The following is a 20,536-nucleotide window of genomic DNA, read 5'->3' on the forward strand; positions in this document are numbered from 1 at the left end:
GGCCCTTCAACGTTATTTTTGGCACTTCAAAGGCTTATTATGGATATTATGGTATTTTAGTGGCACTTGTTTATTTTGAAATAACTTTATTATTACAAGATACAGACACATTGACGTAGCTAAGACATGATTTGCTCTTTTTCCATTGGTCAAAGCATCAATGTCCAGACCCATGGTATATTTCAGCCCTTGGTCTCCCGGACCTGGTCAATGTTTGGCACCCCTGCTCGCACTAGAGCACCAGCCTGCCATTTATCCACTTGGGTGCATTCCACGTGGGGGAAATGGGAAGTAGGGAGGGGATACATGTACAGTAAACGACAACATACATTTTGGACCTGCCAAAATCTTTTAAAATGATAAATTCATTAATCAATCATTATTTGGGGGGGGGGGAAAGCACTACTTGTATTCCGGACCTTTCTAAAAGCTCTGAGGGTATTATTGTTTTAAAACGATTACTCTTCATAGAAATGTTACCCGTAGAGTGCCCGTCGACTAACACGTCGTTGGTACGTCTTCTGGCTCGAGTTCATAATAATAATAATAATAATAATACATCAATTTTGTATAGCGCTTTTCCGAATGCTCAAAGACACTTTACAGAGCAAAATAAACAATAGTTTTTGTAAAAAAATAAATTATATAAAAGGTGAGAGAGGAAGGAGTTCAAGGCTTGAAGGCAAGGGTAAAATGTGGGTTTTTAGGGCTTTTTTAAATGATGAGAGGTGGTCTGCATGACTGATATGGTTGGGCAGGGCGTTCCAGAGGGTGGGCGGTGGGGGGCAGCTAGTGACAGGATTACGACCAGACGGTCGGCTACTGTTGTACCTTTCTTGTACTTCATTCGTCCTCCTCCTCAACTCGACTGTTTTCCCCCCGCCGCCTTGCCCAGTCTGAGGGCCCCGTCGTGGACACAGAGGAGCTCCAGAGCGGCCTGGAGGAGAGGGAGAGCCAGGTGGCGGCGCTAGAGGAGGAGGTGAAACACCTGAGGGAGAGGGAGAGCCAGGTGTCCGCGCTGGAGGAGGAGGTGAAACGGCTGGAGGAGAGGGAGAGCCAGGTGTCCGCGCTGGAGGAGGAGGTGAAACGGCTGGAGGAGAGGGAGAGCCAGGTGGAGGCGCTGGAGGAGGAGGTGAAACGGCTGGAGGAGAGGGAGAGCCAGGTGGAGGCGCTGGAGGAGGAGGTGAAACACCTGAAGGAACAGGCGGAACTGAAGAGCTCCAACGCTGCTGCTGTAAGTCTCACGTTTCATGTTGAAGTTTGTTTATTAATTGTCATGGTAAAATACAGAATACTTTATCACGGAATGCTTTTTTCTGTATGAGTCCCTGGGAGTGTGCTTCATACAGTAATAGATAAAAAATATAAAATGTAAAAGTCAAAAAGTACGTCAAATAAAGTGTTCATTCAATATACAATATACAATACAGAGTAAAAAGAGTAACAGTGAGGTACAAACTTAGGGTAAGGTGCAATTGGGTATGAATTGTAGTGCAAATCTCTTTACTACTAAATATAAAGTGTCTAAAGTGGGTGATAAGGTGAGTGTTTGTTTAGAGTGTGGATGTGTGTGCTGTGAGTGTAGATGATGGGTTGTTACATAGTGTCATTGTCAATTAAGTCTTCGAGTTATTATCAATTACTCAACTCTGATTGGCTGTGTGTCGATTCAATCTCGAATGGCCTCATGGCTGGAGCCTTATCACTGTTCTTGGATTAATGTGCAATCAATATTTGAGTCCTATATGATGGCAGCTGCTGGAAACACAAACGCAATTAAATCATTCCTCTTGGAAAGTAATGATGTTCAAGTTTTGTTTTATTTGTCACATATAAGGTACATGTACATTACAGTGAAATGCTTGGTTCTATATGAGCCTCCTGAGATTGTGCTTCATACAGTAAAAAAAAGAATAAAGACCAAACACTATACAAAACTAAAGTACAAAATGCAAAGATTAGGTAGATGAGGATGCAACGTGTCCACCTGACTCTGGAACCCGCGGCCCTCTCACGTCGGCTGATCTAGCTAGTAGCCTCCCCTTGGGTAGAGGCATCCCTATGTACAGCGACAAAACCCACCCCTTACCTTAAAGCAAGGGTCTCAAACTCGCGGCCCACGGGCCAATTGCGGCCCGCTGGATGATATTTTGCGGCCCCCTACTTGACATCAAAGTAAAAAAAATAATAATAATACTTTTAATTTAATTTTTTTTTTATGCTGTGGGACTTGTACAGCACTTTGTTCAACTTTTTCAGTGCTGTAAAGTTTAAACCTTTTTAAATCTTAGACAAACAAAACACTTTGCTTTCATGAAATATTGTAAGCCGTCATTTGAGGCTTTATAAAAGCAGCACAATGAACACAAATCTGTCAATGCCAAGTCCGACCTCATCTTAAATAACAAACGGCATTGCTTGTTGTAGTTAACAAAGAGAGGCAGAGTTGATTTAGCAAAAAAAAATTAAAAAATCATATATATATAATATTTGATGCGGCCCAGCCTCACCCAGACTCTACCTCCAGCGGCCCCCAGGTAAATTGAGTTTGAGACCCCTGCCTTAAAGGAACACTCCCAAACATGATGGGGAAATGCTCTTACCGTCTTCTCCAGAGTCGGACAAGACGTTTAAGCTGCAAGCTAGCGGGGGCCTAGCGGATACGGACCAGCTAGCCCAGCGGTCGGCCAGAAACACCTCTGAATCTGCATTGTTTTTTTCTGTTGTGAGGGGCCCCTTTAACTTAAGATGAAGGTGGCGCTGCCAGGTAATCTGTCCTCTCCTGGTGGCGTCTTCGCGTTGTCTTCAGAAAGACGACGTCTCATCATGAAGCTTCGTGATGTAACCACTGTTTACTAGGGGTGGGAATCACCAGAGGCCTCACGATACGATATTATCACGATACTTAAGTCACGACACGATGGTATTGCGATTCAAGATATATTGCGATATGCTGAGTATTGCGATGTTAATATTGCGATTTATTACCTTTTTTCAACTGCAAAGTAAAACATTGTCAACATGTTTTATCTAATGAAATAACGTTTTCAGTCTGTTCATCTCACTTCAATCATTTTTATTGCAGCAAATGTGGATTTTCTCAAGCAGACAGATGTCAACACTGTAATCTGTGTTGCATGTACCTGACAAACTGAACTGATGTCTCGTCTCCTAATCTAGGAGTCCGGCAGTGAGACTGAGGCGGAGCAGCCGTTTGAGAGGTAGGAGGACCTAACACCGCTCCTGTAAACATGTTGACGCTCCTGCGTTGTTTTGTGCTACGTTACTTCATTCATAGGGATGCACAATATCGGTGATATCTGTCATATCTTTTCTTTTTTTTAAACTTTATTTTTTAGCGTTTATCGCTTTTTCTGGTCAAGCATGACCGAGAGATACAGGGTGAAACGGGATATAGATCAGGGGAAGACATTCTGATAAATGACGGCGGGTCCGGGAATCGAACTCGGAGTCCACCAGATCCGTGACGCAGCACGGTTTTCCCCGACGCTGAAATAGCGCCGAGATATGCGGTGAGCTACTGGAGCCCCCCCTGTCATATCTTTTCAATCATATATCGGTATCGGTGATTTTTTTTCATATATCGGTCCGATGGTCAAAACTGAGGCGATGTGAACAGCCGACGATGATTATTTCCGTCTCGCTGCTGTTGTGAGTTTGAATTTTTTTTTGGGCCGCACAGTTTGTCTGGGTAACGTTACTTACATGTGACAACGGCGCAGCACAGGATTGTGAGCTGAAATGTTGTCTCTAGTCTAGAGAAGGATTCTCGGATGCTGTCTCTAGTCTAGAGAAGGACTCTCACATGTTGTCTCTAGTCTAGAGAAGGACTCTCACATGTTGTCTCTGTGTCTCTAGTCTAGAGAAGGACTCTCACATGTTGTCTCTGTGTCTCTAGTCTAGAGAAGGACTCTCAGATGGTGTCTCTCTGTCTCTAGTCTAGAGAAGGACTCTCACATGTTGTCTCTATGTCTCTAGTCTAGAGAAGGACTCTCACATGTTGTCTCTGTGTCTCTAGTCTAGAGAAGGACTCTCAGATGTTGTCTCTATGTCTCTAGTCTAGAGAAGGACTCTCACATGTTGCCTCTGTGTCTCTAGTCTAGAGAAGGACTCTCACATGTTGTCTCTATGTCTCTAGTCTAGAGAAGGACTCTCACATGTTGTCTCTGTGTCTCTAGTCTAGAGAAGGACTCTCAGATGTTGTCTCTATGTCTCTAGTCTAGAGAAGGACTCTCACATGTTGCCTCTGTGTCTCTAGTCTAGAGAAGGACTCTCAGATGTTGTCTCTGGAGGAGGAGCTGCAGCAGCTGAAGCAGGAGATGGAGCAGCTGAGGAACAAGAGCAACGTAAGCCGAGGCCTTCAGTTCCACCGCGTGGGGGGATTCCATTCAAACCTACTCTCTCAAACCCAGCCACCCTTTTCTCGATCCTCCAATCACAACGGCTCGCTTCCCTTGAGGAACAAACTTTGTCGATGGGAGGATCAAGAGAAATGTCAGCCTTGGGTTTCATGCGACTTGGTGGCGGGAGACGCAAAGTTGATGTGCTTCACTGATCTATAATAAAACCCTGTTGTATACATTTTCTTTCCTTCCAGTTTCATTATATATCAGTGTCGGTTTGAACATTCCATCTGTTTTTGAGTCTCGTGCGCTATCCTATCCAGACATGACACGGTTAACGGTGCTATAGATGTCTCTCTAGAACGCCAGCATGTCAGTCAGGCACATTCCATGTGTAAACACCATTAATTTTGGACCCGCAATTTATTTTTTAAAGATAGATTATTTAATCAATCCTATTGGGGGGGGGGGGGGACAATTATTTAATTTGGCACCTTTCTAAAGCCTCTGTGGATGTATTATTTAAAAATAACAAATATTACCTATGGCACCTTTCAATAAAGGTTGAAGGAATGAATGAATCGGTACATAACAATGCCGTCTTTTAGTTGTCCACGATACAGGAAGAACCCTTTCTATCCATCCAAGTTCTATGGTATCCGAGTATGAAATCGGTCATGACTACCCAAACGTTGAGTGATGAAAATATTTTGTTTAATAACACACAAAAAAAACAGTTATCAACAATAACACATTTCACACTGCTTCTCAGGTGCCATTCTTAAACTGTGAGTATTATTTAGCTACAATTCCTACAAGTGTTTCCGATCAGCTTGACGACTACAGACCCATAACATTAACAGTGTTGCTAACATTTAACCGAGCCTGCATTGCTTCCAGCCAACTAGAACCATCAGAGCGCATTGGTGTCACTGACTCCAGCTCCGTTTTGCGCTTGACAGCAAAACGGTAGCTTTGGAAAGGTGATGGTAACTAAACGTGCGTCTCTTGTGTCCCTCTAAAGGACCTCAGAGAGAAGAACTACGCAGCCCTGGAAGCCTTGTCTGCGGCTGAGACGATGAACGAGGAGAGACTGGCAGAGGTCAAGGGCGATCTGGTCAGTGGCTGCTTGAAGCGATAATGTCTCTGATTGATTGATTGAAAACTTTAATTATCAGATTGCAGAATGGCTACAATACAACTCAATATACACACAATTGTTAAGGGGATGCAGACCAGAGAAAGACTTTCGTCTTGTTTACATCAGGGTCCCCCATTTTCAATTCATAATGACATTCATGACATACACAACATGCAGGTATTCAGATATAAAAATCGAATCATCTAATCTAATCATGACATACATGACATACAGATATACAGTACTGTTACATTTGTGACATACAAGATATGCAAATATACAGTACTGTTATACAGAGATCCTAACAGTAAATATATAAATACGAGGGGGCGGGAAATGTACATTAGGATGGGGTGGGTGGGAGGGTGTTCTCTCTCTCTCGTTAAAGGATAAGGTTGTAGGTTTTGGTCTTTTCTTGGTTTGTGTTAAAAATAAGACTATTACACTACTGGCACCATCCTTTAGTTTAAATGAACACGGCAAAATTATGGGAAATGCGCTTACCGTCTTCTCCAGAGTCGAGACTAGAAGATGGATACCAGTTTCCTATCTGTGCGTTCAGTAGAAAGCTATCCGCCCGGCGAGCTAGCCAAGCTTAGCACAAAATGAATGGTCGTGGATTGGGACCACTAGCCTGGCTTAAAACTCTGTTTCTGCCCAACAGCTAGGCTAACTGCTCCGTATCCGCTTCCATTCATTTGTGCTAAGCTAGGCTAGCTCGCAGCCGGATAGCTTTTTTTTTTTACTTGTCTGACTCTCTGGAGAAGACGTGAGCTCATTTCCCATAATGTTGGCGTGTTCCTATTTAAGAACCCTAGTAAATACACTGTACATATTGTAAATGCACAAATTAGTGCCTGTCGCACGTAGGCGAGTGGTGTCATCAGTTCCCTGGTTAACGTTGTTCTGTGGTTAACGTCACGCGTGTGTTTGTAGGTCGTTTCCGAGGACAAAGTCACCTCCTTCCACACAGAGGTTCAGAGTTCCCTTCAGATCCTCTTCCCAGAGGTTTCCTTGGAAACGGAGCAGGTGTGTATCACTTTTTTTTTATTCTTTAATTTTTTTTATATATACAACAGTTAGTTCCAATCAAGTAATTTGATTGGACAAGAATCATTCCATGACCGCTGATGTTCAGTGTAAACAGCACTGGGACTTTTAACTATATGTATCACTCCGCCGCACAGGTGTTCTATTAATAACCGTTAATTTCACATCGGTGCGAGGGCTGTGTTTGAATTAGAATTTGAATGAAATCTTTATTTCGAACATGTGAAAAATATTTTTAATAAAATAAAACGACAACAATAGACCAAAATTGTTAAAACAAATAAACAATAGTAACTTATCATGACCGAAAAGGAGTTATAAACGTATTTAATCCTTTAACCCCTTCTCTACTACTCTGATTGTGAATATACACAATACATATATACACACGCATACACATGTATGACTGTATACGCCTGAGCCTGGAGCAGACATGTCTGGAGCAGGGTTCGCACACGGTCCTTGAAAGTGCTTAACACTTTAATCGCCATGGGTTTAATTCTTAATTTACCATCCCTCGCCAGCTCTATTTGTCTATGGAGAAGTTCCCCTTCTTTGCAGGGCTATAACTTTTTTAATTCTATTGCTAAATTGACATTATTATGGCCCATTCAATGTCCTATATGTATTGTTCAGGGTGTAGCAACGTTAAACTTTTTCATTCACATATTCATACTAAAATATGGTCTAAAGTATAAGTATGTTTTTATCGTTTTCTGCAGCTTTCTTCAGAACGTGATTTATAGCCCTAAATGCATTATATTGATGATCAAATACAGTTTGGTAGGAATCTGTGCGAGATAAAAAAATTCAACTGGACGTGGTTCTAGAAGTTTCTACGCATCATCTGATGATGACCGGATGGGCGGGGGATCGTTTATAATTCCGTGGGCAGCGTTAGATGATTCATCCAGAGTGGGTCATATGTTCATCATAGCAGTTGTCATGGAACACGTTAGAATATAACGCTGAATCTTACAGTGGCTTCCTCGCGCCACTGGCAGATGAGCGTGGAACAGAATTTTTTCTATTATGGGATGGAGAAATGCCCGATCCATTTCCAGGTTGTATAATAGTATATACGTCCAAATCATGTTGTTTTTTTCGAGTTATTTGCACCGATCGATGTTCACTGTGTCAATACGGAGTCTCTCTAACGATAGCGAGTGCCCGAACCACATATGATGAGCACTACCGGTTCAAAGGTTAATTTCCGGTTGGCGATCTGCCGATCGGCCACCAGATGGCGCTCTTGAACCGCTAGAGAGTTGAGTGGATCTTTGCAGTGTGTCTCAGGGCTCCGGAAAGGAAATATGATTTCGATGACAGATTTTTGAAATATTGACATCAAAGACGAGTTACGGCGTCTTCGGCAGAATGAGCATGGCTAGGAATGACGTGAAAACTTGTCCACGGCGATCATAGTGTTAAAGTGCTTGATAAAATTTTTTAAAGTCAAGGCCTTGAATTCCTTGAAAACAGCCCATTTTTAACAAGGTGCTTAAAAAGTCCTTGAAATTCAAATCAACCATTCGCATTTAAAGTTGTTCATGGTCAAATTGTTCTGAATCAAGATTTTTTTTTTTTATTTTTTATTTTTATTAACTAATTGTCGTAAATTGGTTCATAAATATTGGATCTGATATTTTTTTCTCTATAAAAAACGGCATCTAAAAGTGAATTGTAGGGGGTGCTCAACTAGCACACCATGTACTGCGCTGCATTGCAACACGGCCGTCCCGGGTTCGACTCCTTTGCCGAATGTCTTCTCCCCGTCTATCTCCCGTTCTTCCTCTCTCTCTCTCTACCGGACTGCCCGGTAGTAAAAAGCCAATAAAAACCTACAAAAAAAACATAATTAAAAATGAATTGTATCCTTTTTTTAAATGAAAAAATTATGCTTAGAAAAGTACTTGAAAAGTCCTTGAATTTCATTTTGCACTGTGAGCCTGGGGCAGACGTGTCTGGAGGTGTTAACGTGTCACCGTGACGTCCCTCTCTACAGAGCAACTGGCTGGAGCTCTTCATACAGAAAGCACAGGAGAGCAAAGCTGCACAGAGTCCAGTAGAACAACAAGGAAGTGTTGCAACGTCAGTGGAACCGGTAAGTGTAGGAAAATTTGTGGTGCACGATATATCGGCCGCCGATATAATATCGACCGATATAATATCGACCGATATATGGTAATCTTTTTACACATCTGTATCGTTCCGATGTCAAAATATAATATCGGCCGCCGATATAATACCAATACTTTTGGCTTTGGCCATTAATCAGTCATTTCTGAAAATAAATTACAAAAGTAAAAAAAAAATGTGTTTTGGAAAATAGCTCTTTATTTGATTATCATGAAAAAAGTGTTTTCTATACAGAGATATCGACATCGGTAAATATCGGTATCGACCAGAATGGCAATATTAATATCTGTTATCGGTATCGGCCACAATTTTCACATCGGTGTATCACTAAGGAAAATGGAATACAACTGAAATGGAGAGGATTCTTTCATGTGTTTTTATTTAAATTTGTATCTCTGATGTTTGTGGCCACTGCATTGCTGGGATACTTTGGGGCACTAGGATATTTCTTATTTTGAGTGTTATTTTTCTTAGTTTTTAGTTTAGCTATTCCGTAACGTAACTCAACGTGCCTGGTGGTAAATAAAAAATGACGTTTAAAATGTCTTCTTTTCACAAGGAGTTTTTGTCAAAACTACAGGAGGCAGAGGAGTCACAGAAAAGCCTCCAGACAGAGTGTGAACAGTACAGGACGGTGTTGGCGGAGACGGTGAGGAGAACCATACACACGTGTTTACATTCACATAAATAAATAACTACAAAAATTATAGATGTCCGATATTATTGGCCTACCGATATTATCGGCCGATATCGGCATTAAAATGTGATATCGGAAAATATCGGTATCGGTTTTCAAATTTTTTATTTACATTTCTATCACCTTTATTTACCCAGGCAAGCAAGTAAGAACAAATTCTGATTTTATTTATTGTCAAAAGTATGCATAATGTTGTGTTAATTCCACAACAAGAGATATGTAATGTTAATTACCTGAAATTATACCATTTTTTGGGGGGGAAAACCCTGCATATATCGGTATCGGTTGATATCGGTATCGGAAATTAAGAGTTGGACAATATCGGTATATCGGTATCTGTAAAAAAGCCAATATCGAGCATCCCTAACAAAAATCCTAGTTCACATTATGAAAGAAGTACAATGACTCGAGTGCTTTCCACCCCTGGTGTTTACAGGAGGGCATGCTGCAGGACCTGCAGAAGAGCGTAGAAGAAGAGGAGCTCGTGTGGAAGGCCAAGCTGGCAGAAGCGGAGGGGCAACGGCAAGCGGTGAGGTTCAACTTTGTGCTTCTCAACAAAAATGATCTTGTGATTATAGGAGATATTGCATCAGAATCGGAAACGCCGCTGTTGACCCTTGTTGTGTGGTTGTTAGTTTTTGTTACTCACCCAGTGTTCACGGGTCTGGCGGGACCCACAACATTAGTGAGATTTTAAAAGAGTGAAGCCATAACAATTCATGTAGAAATACTATATCTCAATTACAAGCAATCTAGACAGTATAGCCTTGTGTATATATGGTAAATACTTTGTTAACGGATGTTAACTTTATCTCAATTACAAGCAATCTAGACAGTAGCCTCGTGTATATATGGTAGGCCCCACAGACTCCAGATGTTGGTGCCTAGGCCCAACAGACACCAGATGGCGCTAGAGTCTGTCGTACTGTGTGCACTTCGAGTCCCGCACACACACACTGCTGCTAACATCTACCTTGTATTGTATACGTTTGTATAGATACGACTTGTGTATTATGTTTAGTCTATAGTTTTAGTTTATAGTCTATAGCTATTTATACAGTTAGCATTGCATAGTTTGTATAGATAGAATATATATGTTTTATGTGTATTATGTTTAGCTTTATAGTTTAGTTTATTGTTTTAGTTCATAGTTTATTTATAGCTTATCTAGTTTATAGTTTATATTGATAGCTTATAGTTATAGTTTGTATAGATAGAATATATGTTGTGTACAATGTTTACAAATCTACTACAGTTGAGGAGCGGGGAAAAATGTGCATCTCACGTTTTTTCTGAATGTGTGTACATTTTAAATTAAAAGAGCTGTGACAGTAAAAGCATGTGAATGTCGTCCCCCAGGCTCTGGAGCAGGTGACGCTCCCGTAGGGGGCGTGGTTAAAAGAGCTGTGACAGTAAAAGCATGTGAATGTCGTCCCCTAGGCTCAAGGAGCAGGGGGCGGGGTTAAAAGAGCTGTGACAGTAAAAGCATGTGAATGTCGTCCCCTAGGCTCTGGGAGCAGGGGGCGGGGTTAAAAGAGCTGTGACAGTAAAAACATGTGCATGCCGTCCCCTAGGCTCAAGGAGCAGGGGGCGGGGTTAAAAGAGCTGTGACGGTAAAAACATGTGCATGCCGTCCCCTAGGCTCAAGGAGCAGGGGGCGGGGTTAAAAGAGCTGTGACGGTAAAAACATGTGCATGCCGTCCCCTAGGCTCAAGGAGCAGGGGGCGGGGTTAAAAGAGCTGTGACGGTAAAAGCATGTGAATGTCGTCCCCTAGGCTCAAGGAGCAGGGGGCGGGGTTAAAAGAGCTGTGACAGTAAAAGCATGTGAATGTCGTCCCCTAGGCTCAAGGAGCAGGGGGCGGGGTTAAAAGAGCTGTGACAGTAAAAGCATGTGAATGTCGTCCCCCAGGCTCAAGGAGCAGGGGGCGGGGTTAAAAGAGCTGTGACAGTAAAAACATGTGCATGTCGTCCCCCAGGCTCAAGGAGCAGGGGGCGGGGTTAAAAGAGCTGTGACAGTAAAAGCATGTGAATGTCATCCCCCAGGCTCTGGAGCAGGTGACGCTCTTGGAGGAGGCGGGCGAAGCCAAGTCGGGGGATGAAAGCACAGAACAGGTATGTTGTCTCCTAAGGTCCGAGCTTGGCAGCGCGAAGCCCAGATTCTCTTCAGATCAAATCAAATGTATTTTATTTGTAAAGCCCGAAATCACAAGGTAATGCCCCCATGGGCCGTACAAGTCTTCTTTAAAAGTCAAGTCAAGAAACATCGCAATAAATCAAGAACAAAAAAACACCATAAATATCCAAATACACTCCCAGACTTTCCCCAATGAAGATGAGGAAAAACTCACTAAAAACCTAGCAATAGGAAAAAAGCACCACAGACGATATGGAGGAGAGAAACCTCAGATGAACCCATTGCTTTGTGTTATTGTGGTGCTTTCTCTGAGTACAAGGTTGTTTCTGAACTGCTCAACCAGCTTTGTCAGTTATTTCTGTAGGTCCTGGTGTGTTCTTGATGTAATGTTATTTTTCTATAAATCCGTTTATTAGCATTTCTTTACACAGATTTGAAGAAATCTTGAATATAAAACCGTTGACAAGAGACACCCTGTAATTATGTCCTGGTCCTGACCTCCTCTCTCTGATCTCCTCTCTGTCACCTCCTCTCTCTGACCTCCTCTCTCTGACCTCCTCTCTGTCACCTCCTCTCTGTCACCTCCTCTCTGTCGCCTCCTCTCTCTGACCTCTCTGTGACCTCTCTGTGACCTCCACTCTGCTCCACAGCTGAAGGAACATGTGATGCTGCTGGAGGCTCAGCTTGAGAAGCAGCTGGAGTCGGTCAACTTCAGCCAGACCTACGCAGAGGAGGTGGCTCAGGTGACCGCGCTCTTTCTGTCATCCTAACCCTAACCTTGTCACCGCTCCTTTAGATCCTGCCTCTGACGTGTTCCATGGTATAGATGGAATATCTGCTGCTTATCTGCTGCATAGCTGCTGCTTATTTGGCTAAAGCAGGATTCTCTCTCTCTATGTTGTGAGAAAGTTTCATGCATTTGAAGGAACACGCCAACATGGGAAATGCGCTTACCATCGTTTCCAGAGTCAGGCGAGAAGATGGATACCAATTTCCTCTCCCTGTGTGCGTTCGGTAGAAAGCTATCCGGCTGCAAGCTAGCCTAGCTTAGCACAAATTAATCAAAGGGGGAAATGGACCAGCTAGCCTAGCTTAAAACTCCGGGAGAGGTGTTCTTGCCCGACAGCTATAGGCTAGCTGGTCCGTTACCGCTTCCATTCATTTGTGCTGAGCTAGGCTAGCTTGCTATATGGCTTCATGGGTCCTTGAGGCACATTTGTAGAGCCGGATTTACGTCAATCAGACTTACGGCGTAGCAGTTATGGCCATACGAAGTTCAAAAGTTTGCCCTTTAATTATAGCGCCCCCATCAGGCCGATTGGCGTCGTATTTCTTGGGAGAGAATTTGCATACGATTTCCAAATAATGGATCAAATTTAATGTTGCTACCGTTTGCCATCTCACAGGAATTTACAAAACCATTGCAGAAGGAGAAGATTAAGATGAACAAATCAGCACAAATACAATAGGGTTTCAGCTCCTTCCTCGACTGACTGTGGGTCTCTTGTTTCCCTTGTACTGTAGCTGAAAGGCCTGCTGTCAGAGTCTCAGAGCCAGCTCGAGACAGCCCAGTCAGACGCCCAGAAACAGTCTGAAGAACTATCTCTGGTATGTTTTTATTTTCTTCTTTTTCTCTCTCACATGCTTCAGGTAGTGAGAGTGACAGATTGACACAGCGTTGCTTTAGCTGCACACAGGATCCATGTTGGATAATCTCCTTGATCTCTGCATGTCCTGTTCCGCAGCGAAAGGCAGGACTGTAGCTTCCAGCAGCCTGGTCTCTTAAAATGTGTAAATAAAGTACTAATGGACCACAGGAAAAAAGGTACATAATGTACCTTACGTTTTCTGATAAGACTGAAACCTTTCAGACCATCATGGTTGCCCAGTGGGCTGAGGCCACGTACTGATGAAATCATGGGTTTGAATCGATCTCTCTCTGAGTTTGAATCCAGCTCTTAATGAGTTTGAATCCCACTCTTGATGGGTTTGAATCAAGCTCTTTTTGAGTTTGGTTCCAGCTTTTTCTGGGTTTGAATCCAGCTTTTGACGTGGTCACACGTCATACATACCACCCCCTCCTTCTCTATTGTTCTGTCTCCACTACAGTATGTACAAACTAATGAAGCAAAAGTACCTCAAAGTCTGAAGGGAAGAATGGACCCGCTGTTTTAAAGGACACAATATTAGCCAAGTTGTACATAAAGGTGCCATGTGTAATATTTAATCATTTGGAATGAGGACCATGAACACATACAAATAATGTGGAATAAGCCCCAAATAAAAATAAATACAATAAAAAAGCACCTTTTTAATAACAAATCTTAATTTGTGCATGTCAATCAAAGTCTAATGAGGCAGGAGGATGCCATGACTGTTTTTGTAAATATCTAATATTTATGGACGTTTACAAAAAAAACAACAGCATTTCCCTGAAAGCCAAAAAGGGTACCCACTAGGGGTGTAACGGTACACAGAAGCCACACGGTTCGGTACGTACCTCGGTTTTGGGGTCATGGTTCGGTATGAGTTCTGTGCAACAGAAATCCCAAATGCATAAGGCTAGGTTTTTTTCTTCTTTTGAACAGACAGTAATGCAAGTCATACTTAGCTCCACCCCATGTCATATAGTGCCCCCCTAAGATAGTGTGGACGCACACGCGGCGAACCGGGGTGAATGCGTGTACCGTTACACCCCTAGTGCCCACTGCGATTCAAGTTTGTAATTCTTTCTAAGGTGTGATAATATGTATATCTTCATCTTACACGATGCACATCATCTTACACGATACACACATCTTACATGATACACATCATCTTACACGATACACACATCTTACATGATACACATCATCTTACACGATACACACATCTTACATGATACACATCATCTTACTACACATCATCTTACACGATACACATCATCTTACACGATACACATCATCTTACATGATACACATTATCTTACATGATACACATCATCTTACACGATACACACATCTTACATGATACACACATCTTACACGATACACACATCTTACATGATACACACATCTTACACGATACACATCATCTTACATGATACACATTATCTTACATGATACACATCATCTTACACGATACACATCATCTTACACGATACACATCATCTTACACGATACACGCATCTTACACGATACACATCATCTTACACGATACACGCATCTTACACGATACACACATCTTACACGATACACACATCTTACACGATACACATCATCTTACACGATACACACATCTTACATGATACACATCATCTTACATGATACACATCATCGTGTATCATACATGATACACACATCTTACATGATACACATCATCTTACACGATACACATCATCTTACAGATACACACATCTTACACGATACACACATCTTACATGATACACATCATCTTACATATCTTACATGATACACATCTTACACGATACACATCATCTTACATGATACACACATCTTGCATGATACACATCATCTTACACGATACACACATCTTACACGATACACATCATCTTACACGATACACATCATCTTACATGATACACATCATCTTACACATCATCTTACACGATACACACATCTTACACGATACACACATCTTACACGATACATCATCTTACACGATACACATCATCTTACATGATACACATCATCTTACATGATACACATCATCTTACACAATACACACATCTTACATGATACACATCATCTTACACATCATCTTACATGATACACACATCTTACACGATACATCATCTTACACGATACACATCATCTTACATGATACACATCATCTTACACGATACACATCATCTTACACGATACACATCATCTTACACGATACACATCATCTTACACGATACACATCATCGCTCCTTCGAAACACCCGGGCGATGGATTTGATTGGCAGCTTCCTTATTCCAGGTCAGAGAACAGCTGATTGTGGCGACGGAGCAAGGCGCGGACGCGGAGGCCCAGCCTGCACAGGTCCGGGTGCTGAACCCTGCATACTAGCCTCACACTGTCTGGGTCCGCTTGTTTTAACAACCCAGGGTCGGAAGGGAAGGGTAGGGTGGGGTTTTCGGAACTCTTACCCGTCCTTGCCAACCAGACGGGGGGGCGACGCGAGATTCCCGTTTGGAAATGATCAGACTGGAGAGGAGACCGAACGTAGTTTTTTTTTTTTTATATATATTTTTTATATAAATGTACAATTGAATTAGGAAATTAAACGTTAATTAAACGTTTACTCTGTAACTTACAGTTGTTTCATTAATTACACCATAATTAGAAAGCTGTAATTCCACAAGGCTTACCAAACCTTGAGAAGATCTGGTATTTGAACTTTGGTCTTTCAGTGTTCTCTTCAGTCTGGTGCTAGAGGCCTCCCACGGGACGTCTGTGTAGTTCTCCGTCTTCCAGCATGGCCGCCGCCTGTAACCAACGGTAACCATTTTCAAAAAGAAAATGCCCAATCCCTGTGCAGAAATGTTTCCAAAACATTGGAAAAGGCATGATATTACTATTCTACCGTGTTTATAATATATTTCTCATATACGAACACGTAGCAACCGTTGTATCCTCCGTTGCCATGCTGTGCAAAACAACAGCACGTTTACAGGCGGGAGACGGGAAGAAGGAGAACTACTACGGACGCTCCGCTCCGGGCCTTTATTCTGAAAGGCACCGGCTTTTTGTGACTAATATTAACCAATGTCTTTAGCAAATCAATGTGTCATTAATCTCCACTAAAACAACGTTCTGATCGCCCCCCCGCTGCTTACTTGTCGTCCTCACATTAACCACTGGCTTTAAACACGCGTCCCGCAGCTGGAATGTATGTGTGTGTGTGTGCGTCCGACACCCGGGAACGGGAAGGGAAGGAACTGATAAACCCTGTCTTTTTTTCTTTTTTTTTATGGCTGAGCAAAATGTCGTGGGTGACAATGGTGAAGCGTGTACCTGGAAAACAGCCATTGAAACTGACTGGATAACCAAACGTGTGTGTGTGTGTGTGTGTGCGTGTGTATATGTGTGTGTGTATATATATATATGTGTGTGTGCCGCGTGTGTGTGTGTCCGTCACAGGTCCAGTCTGAGCTGGAGCAGGCAGCAAACCAGCTGCAGATCGACGAGGGAAGAATCCAGGAGGTGGCCAGTGACTTTGAGCAGGTTATGATCACTCACCAAGACTCACTAAGACTTGTGTAAACTACCCACCACAGTTGGGACAGCCGAAACCCGTCCAATCTTTCGCCGTCGACTAAAGACGCACTTCTTCAACCATTATCTGAAATCATTTTTATTTTATTTTTTTATTACCCTAACTAACCTTACTGTCATGCACTTGTCCTAATAAACTAACCTACACTGTAGCACTCAACACTTTGATGAACATTGTTACTCAGCTGATAGAGTTGTGCCCTTCCTGATGTCTTGTCGCACAGAACTTGTAAGTCGTTTTGGATAAAAGCGTCAGCTAAATGACCCCCCCCCCCTTCAAAAAAAGAAGGACTGGAGATACGGATCGTCTTTAGAATATTTTAATAAATTGTTTAAAATGTAAACGTTTTGTTTATTTAGTGTGTTATCTCTACTCCCCAGGCCCAGAAGTGTGTGGCTGACCTGCAGACTCAGATGGAGAATATGAAGGCAGCGGAGGAGTGCACCTCAGTAGAGCTTAAGGTTTCCATCACACTTTCCTTTGTAAGATTAGACATTCAAAACACAGTGTGTCTCCAGCATGCTGTCGTTAATCAGGAGGGATCCGTAATTGAAGCACCGTGTGATAGAAATCTGTTGGCCTCAACATCGATTAAAGGTGCTATAGATGGCATTTGTACATAGCTGTTATTAATGATTAATTAATTAACATTTAAAAAAAAAGATTGCGGGTCCAAAATTAATATTGTTGTTATCCCCTCCCTACTTCCCATTTCCCCACGTGGAATGCACCTGATTGCTTTCGTTAAAATCTCAATTGTGGTGCACGTTCAGGACATGTATACGATGAACTCTGTTGATTTCGGTGACCCCATGACTTTGCCTCTTGCGCCACCATCGGTCCAAACGTTAGACATATTTGTATTTTGAACGCGATAACTCCGAAGAGCTTTGATTCTAACATTTGCAGTGCACATTCATGACCTCAAGAAGATGAACCCTATTGATTTCGGTGACCCCATGACCTTTTCCTTTGTAGCGCCACTTATCGGGCCAATTATTTATATCCTACTTGTGAACACGATAACTCCAATAAGCTTTATTTCAAATATTTTCAAGTTTGCGGTGCAGATTCATGACTCCGAGAGGAAGAAGCCTCTTGGTTTTGGTGACTCTTTCCTCTAGGGCCACCATCAGGCCTAACTTTACATTTTGTAATTAGTTTATCTCCTGATCAGTTAGATGTACAGTCATGAAGCATCTCACACAATACAATATACACAATCATTTAACAATATTTGATTTTACAGTGACTGAAAATGTACAGACTGAAGCATAATGCTTATATAGCCTGTCCTAAAATTAAGACTCTAAAACAGTATTCTAAAAGAAAATAGCAAAAAACTGTATTATTCACCTTTGTAGTTTTCAAAAATAGCTTTACAAACCATTTTCTTAAAAACGAATTACTCATTCTTAACTGTATATCAGCATTGTTCCACAAGTTAACCCCAATAATAGAAATACACCTCCTTTTAATCCCTTTCTTAGCTTTTTGAACAGTAAATTTACAAATATCTCTCAAATCATATTTTCTTTCATGTATTGAAAAAAACCTTTGCACCCCGTCTGGGAGTAACTTTGCTTTAGCTCTGTACATTATTTGCATAGTTTTATAATAAACCAAATCATTACATTTCATAATATGAGACTTTATAAACAATGGATTTGTGTGTTCATAGTAACCAGCCTTGAAAAGGTTGTGTCTACTCATGCAACTCAACAACTTTGCCATAAGGACCTAATGAAGTCAGCCAAATTGGGATTTCCGGCCATCTTGAAGTATTGAAAAAAATCCCCTTTATATGCCCCTTTTTTCATACTAGCCTGTTCACCTGGGTTTTACCCAACTTGCTGTGTGGAATCCGGGGATTGACGCCTTCATATGAGTCATTTAGATAATTGATAGGCCAAACCGTATGACCACCAGATCCAGTCAACGGGAAACGATTCACTCATTTGTCCGTGAGTCATCTTGCCGCATGGTGGCGCCGTTCTCATGAAACCGAAAACAGTAACTACTCCTCAGTGGCTCGGATTAGGGGCGTGGTCAAAAGGGGGATTAGGGGTGTGGTAAAAAAGTGGATTTGGGGGCGTGGTCAAAAGGTGGATTGGAAATTCGAGCCGTTCGGGTATATCTGGTCGCGGTCTTAGTTGATTTAATTGACAGATCTGTACTAATATTAGTGTTTTCCACATGCATTCATAAAGGTCAAGTAACCTTTTTACATGGGCTTTTGTTATTTGAATCAACTAAACCAGAAGCGATGTCACCTTGATATTCAATATCACTCTCTCCAATTAGTTGATTCATAAAAAGAAAAATTTAAACGAACGCAAAAAACACGACGCAGCGTGATCTTTTACAGTGTACTTGGCGGTGAATAAGGGGTTTCTGTGTTGTTGCTGCAGGAGAAGCTGGAGAAGGAGAAGAAGCTGACCAAAGACCTGGGCCAGGCCGCCACTAAGCTCCAGCAGCTCCTGAAGGCAACCCAGGAGCAACTGACCAAAGAGAAAGGGACGGTCCAAACCCTGCAGGACCAGCTGCTGGAGAAGGTAACACCAGGCTTCCTCTGAAACCAGCCTCCAACGGCCACAGTATACCGACTTCAATGACCTTGTTAGCCGAACTAGTCGGATTCTCCACCAGTGTGCAACCAGCTTGCAGTGATGTACCTGAACGCGGTCAATGAACTCGTTCATATTTTGGGCAAACGTGAACTGAACGTACGCTAGATGAGCGTAATTGTGAACGCGTTCATTCTCGGCGCTCTATCACAGTATGACTTCGTTCAAAAGTGTTGGGACGGGCACACACACACACACACACCAAAAGGTTCCGGTGGGTGCGTGTTGCACGCGGAGAGAGAGACTTGTTACGCCCGACGTCCCTTCAAGGCAATGGTAGGGGAAACACTGATAGATAGGGATGTTCGATATTGGCTTTTTTTTTACCGATATCCGATATTGTCCAACTCTTAATTTCCGATACCGATATCAACCGATACTGATATATGCAGGGTTTCCCCCCCAAAAAAACGGAATCATTTCAGGTTATTAACATTACATATCTCTTGTCGTGGAATTAACACAACATTATGCATACTTTTGACAATAAATAAAATAAGAATTTGTTCTTACTTGCTTGCCTGGGTAAATAAAGGTTAATTTCCGATATTACATTTTAATGCCAATATCGGCCGATAATATCGGACATCCCTACTGATAAATAATCAGTGTGATGGAAATGCCAGTATTCTGATTGCTGTCTGTGGTTCTATATGGGTTGTGGCAATCATTTTGACAAATAATAGCTCACAGCAACGCATTGAAAAAATAACTATAAACTAGTTCATTTTTGAAACCATGAACTTTAGTAAAAAAAAATTGAACTATGAACTGAACTAGTTCATGTAGAAAGTGAACTTTCCCAACACTGCCAGCTTGTTAGCTGAACTAGTCAGATTCTCCACCACAGTGTGCACCAGCTTGTTGAATGAATGAATGAACGAAAACTGTATTTAACAGATTGCAGAATGGGTACAATACAGTACGGCTCAATACACACAATTGTTAAGGGAATGCAGACCAGAGAAAGACGTTTGTCTTGTTTACATCAGGGTCCCCCATTTTCAATTCATAGTGACATTTATGACATGCACAACATACATGACATCATGACATTTATGTTTATTTATGTTAGCTGAACTAGTCTGATTCTCCACCACAGGGTATAATTAGTATTATAAT

At 42.0% G+C, this 20,536-nt stretch overlaps 1 protein-coding gene across 3 annotated transcripts in view; it reads left to right on the plus strand.

The window, feature by feature from the left end:
- Positions 1-20,536, plus strand: part of rrbp1b (ribosome binding protein 1b) — a 55,568-nt gene that overhangs the window by 33,879 nt on the left and 1,153 nt on the right. The window contains exons 15-29 of one of the 3 annotated variants that reach the window (XM_084319397.1): positions 896-1,234; positions 3,181-3,221; positions 4,280-4,367; positions 5,389-5,481; positions 6,442-6,534; positions 8,561-8,659; positions 9,254-9,343; positions 9,828-9,920; positions 11,435-11,503; positions 12,176-12,268; positions 13,050-13,133; positions 15,488-15,550; positions 16,652-16,735; positions 17,168-17,248; positions 19,199-19,342. In XM_084319397.1, coding sequence (XP_084175523.1) covers positions 896-1,234; positions 3,181-3,221; positions 4,280-4,367; positions 5,389-5,481; positions 6,442-6,534; positions 8,561-8,659; positions 9,254-9,343; positions 9,828-9,920; positions 11,435-11,503; positions 12,176-12,268; positions 13,050-13,133; positions 15,488-15,550; positions 16,652-16,735; positions 17,168-17,248; positions 19,199-19,342 — 1,554 coding nt within the window. The remainder of the gene's footprint in view (positions 1-895; positions 1,235-3,180; positions 3,222-4,279; positions 4,368-5,388; positions 5,482-6,441; positions 6,535-8,560; positions 8,660-9,253; positions 9,344-9,827; positions 9,921-11,434; positions 11,504-12,175; positions 12,269-13,049; positions 13,134-15,487; positions 15,551-16,651; positions 16,736-17,167; positions 17,249-19,198; positions 19,343-20,536) is intronic. The other 2 variants (XM_084319398.1, XM_084319399.1) reach the window with 2 other exon arrangements.

Source organism: Notolepis coatsorum (genome assembly GCF_963971535.1).
Source record: "Notolepis coatsorum genome assembly, chromosome: 7".
Lineage (NCBI taxonomy): Eukaryota > Metazoa > Chordata > Actinopteri > Aulopiformes > Paralepididae > Notolepis > Notolepis coatsorum.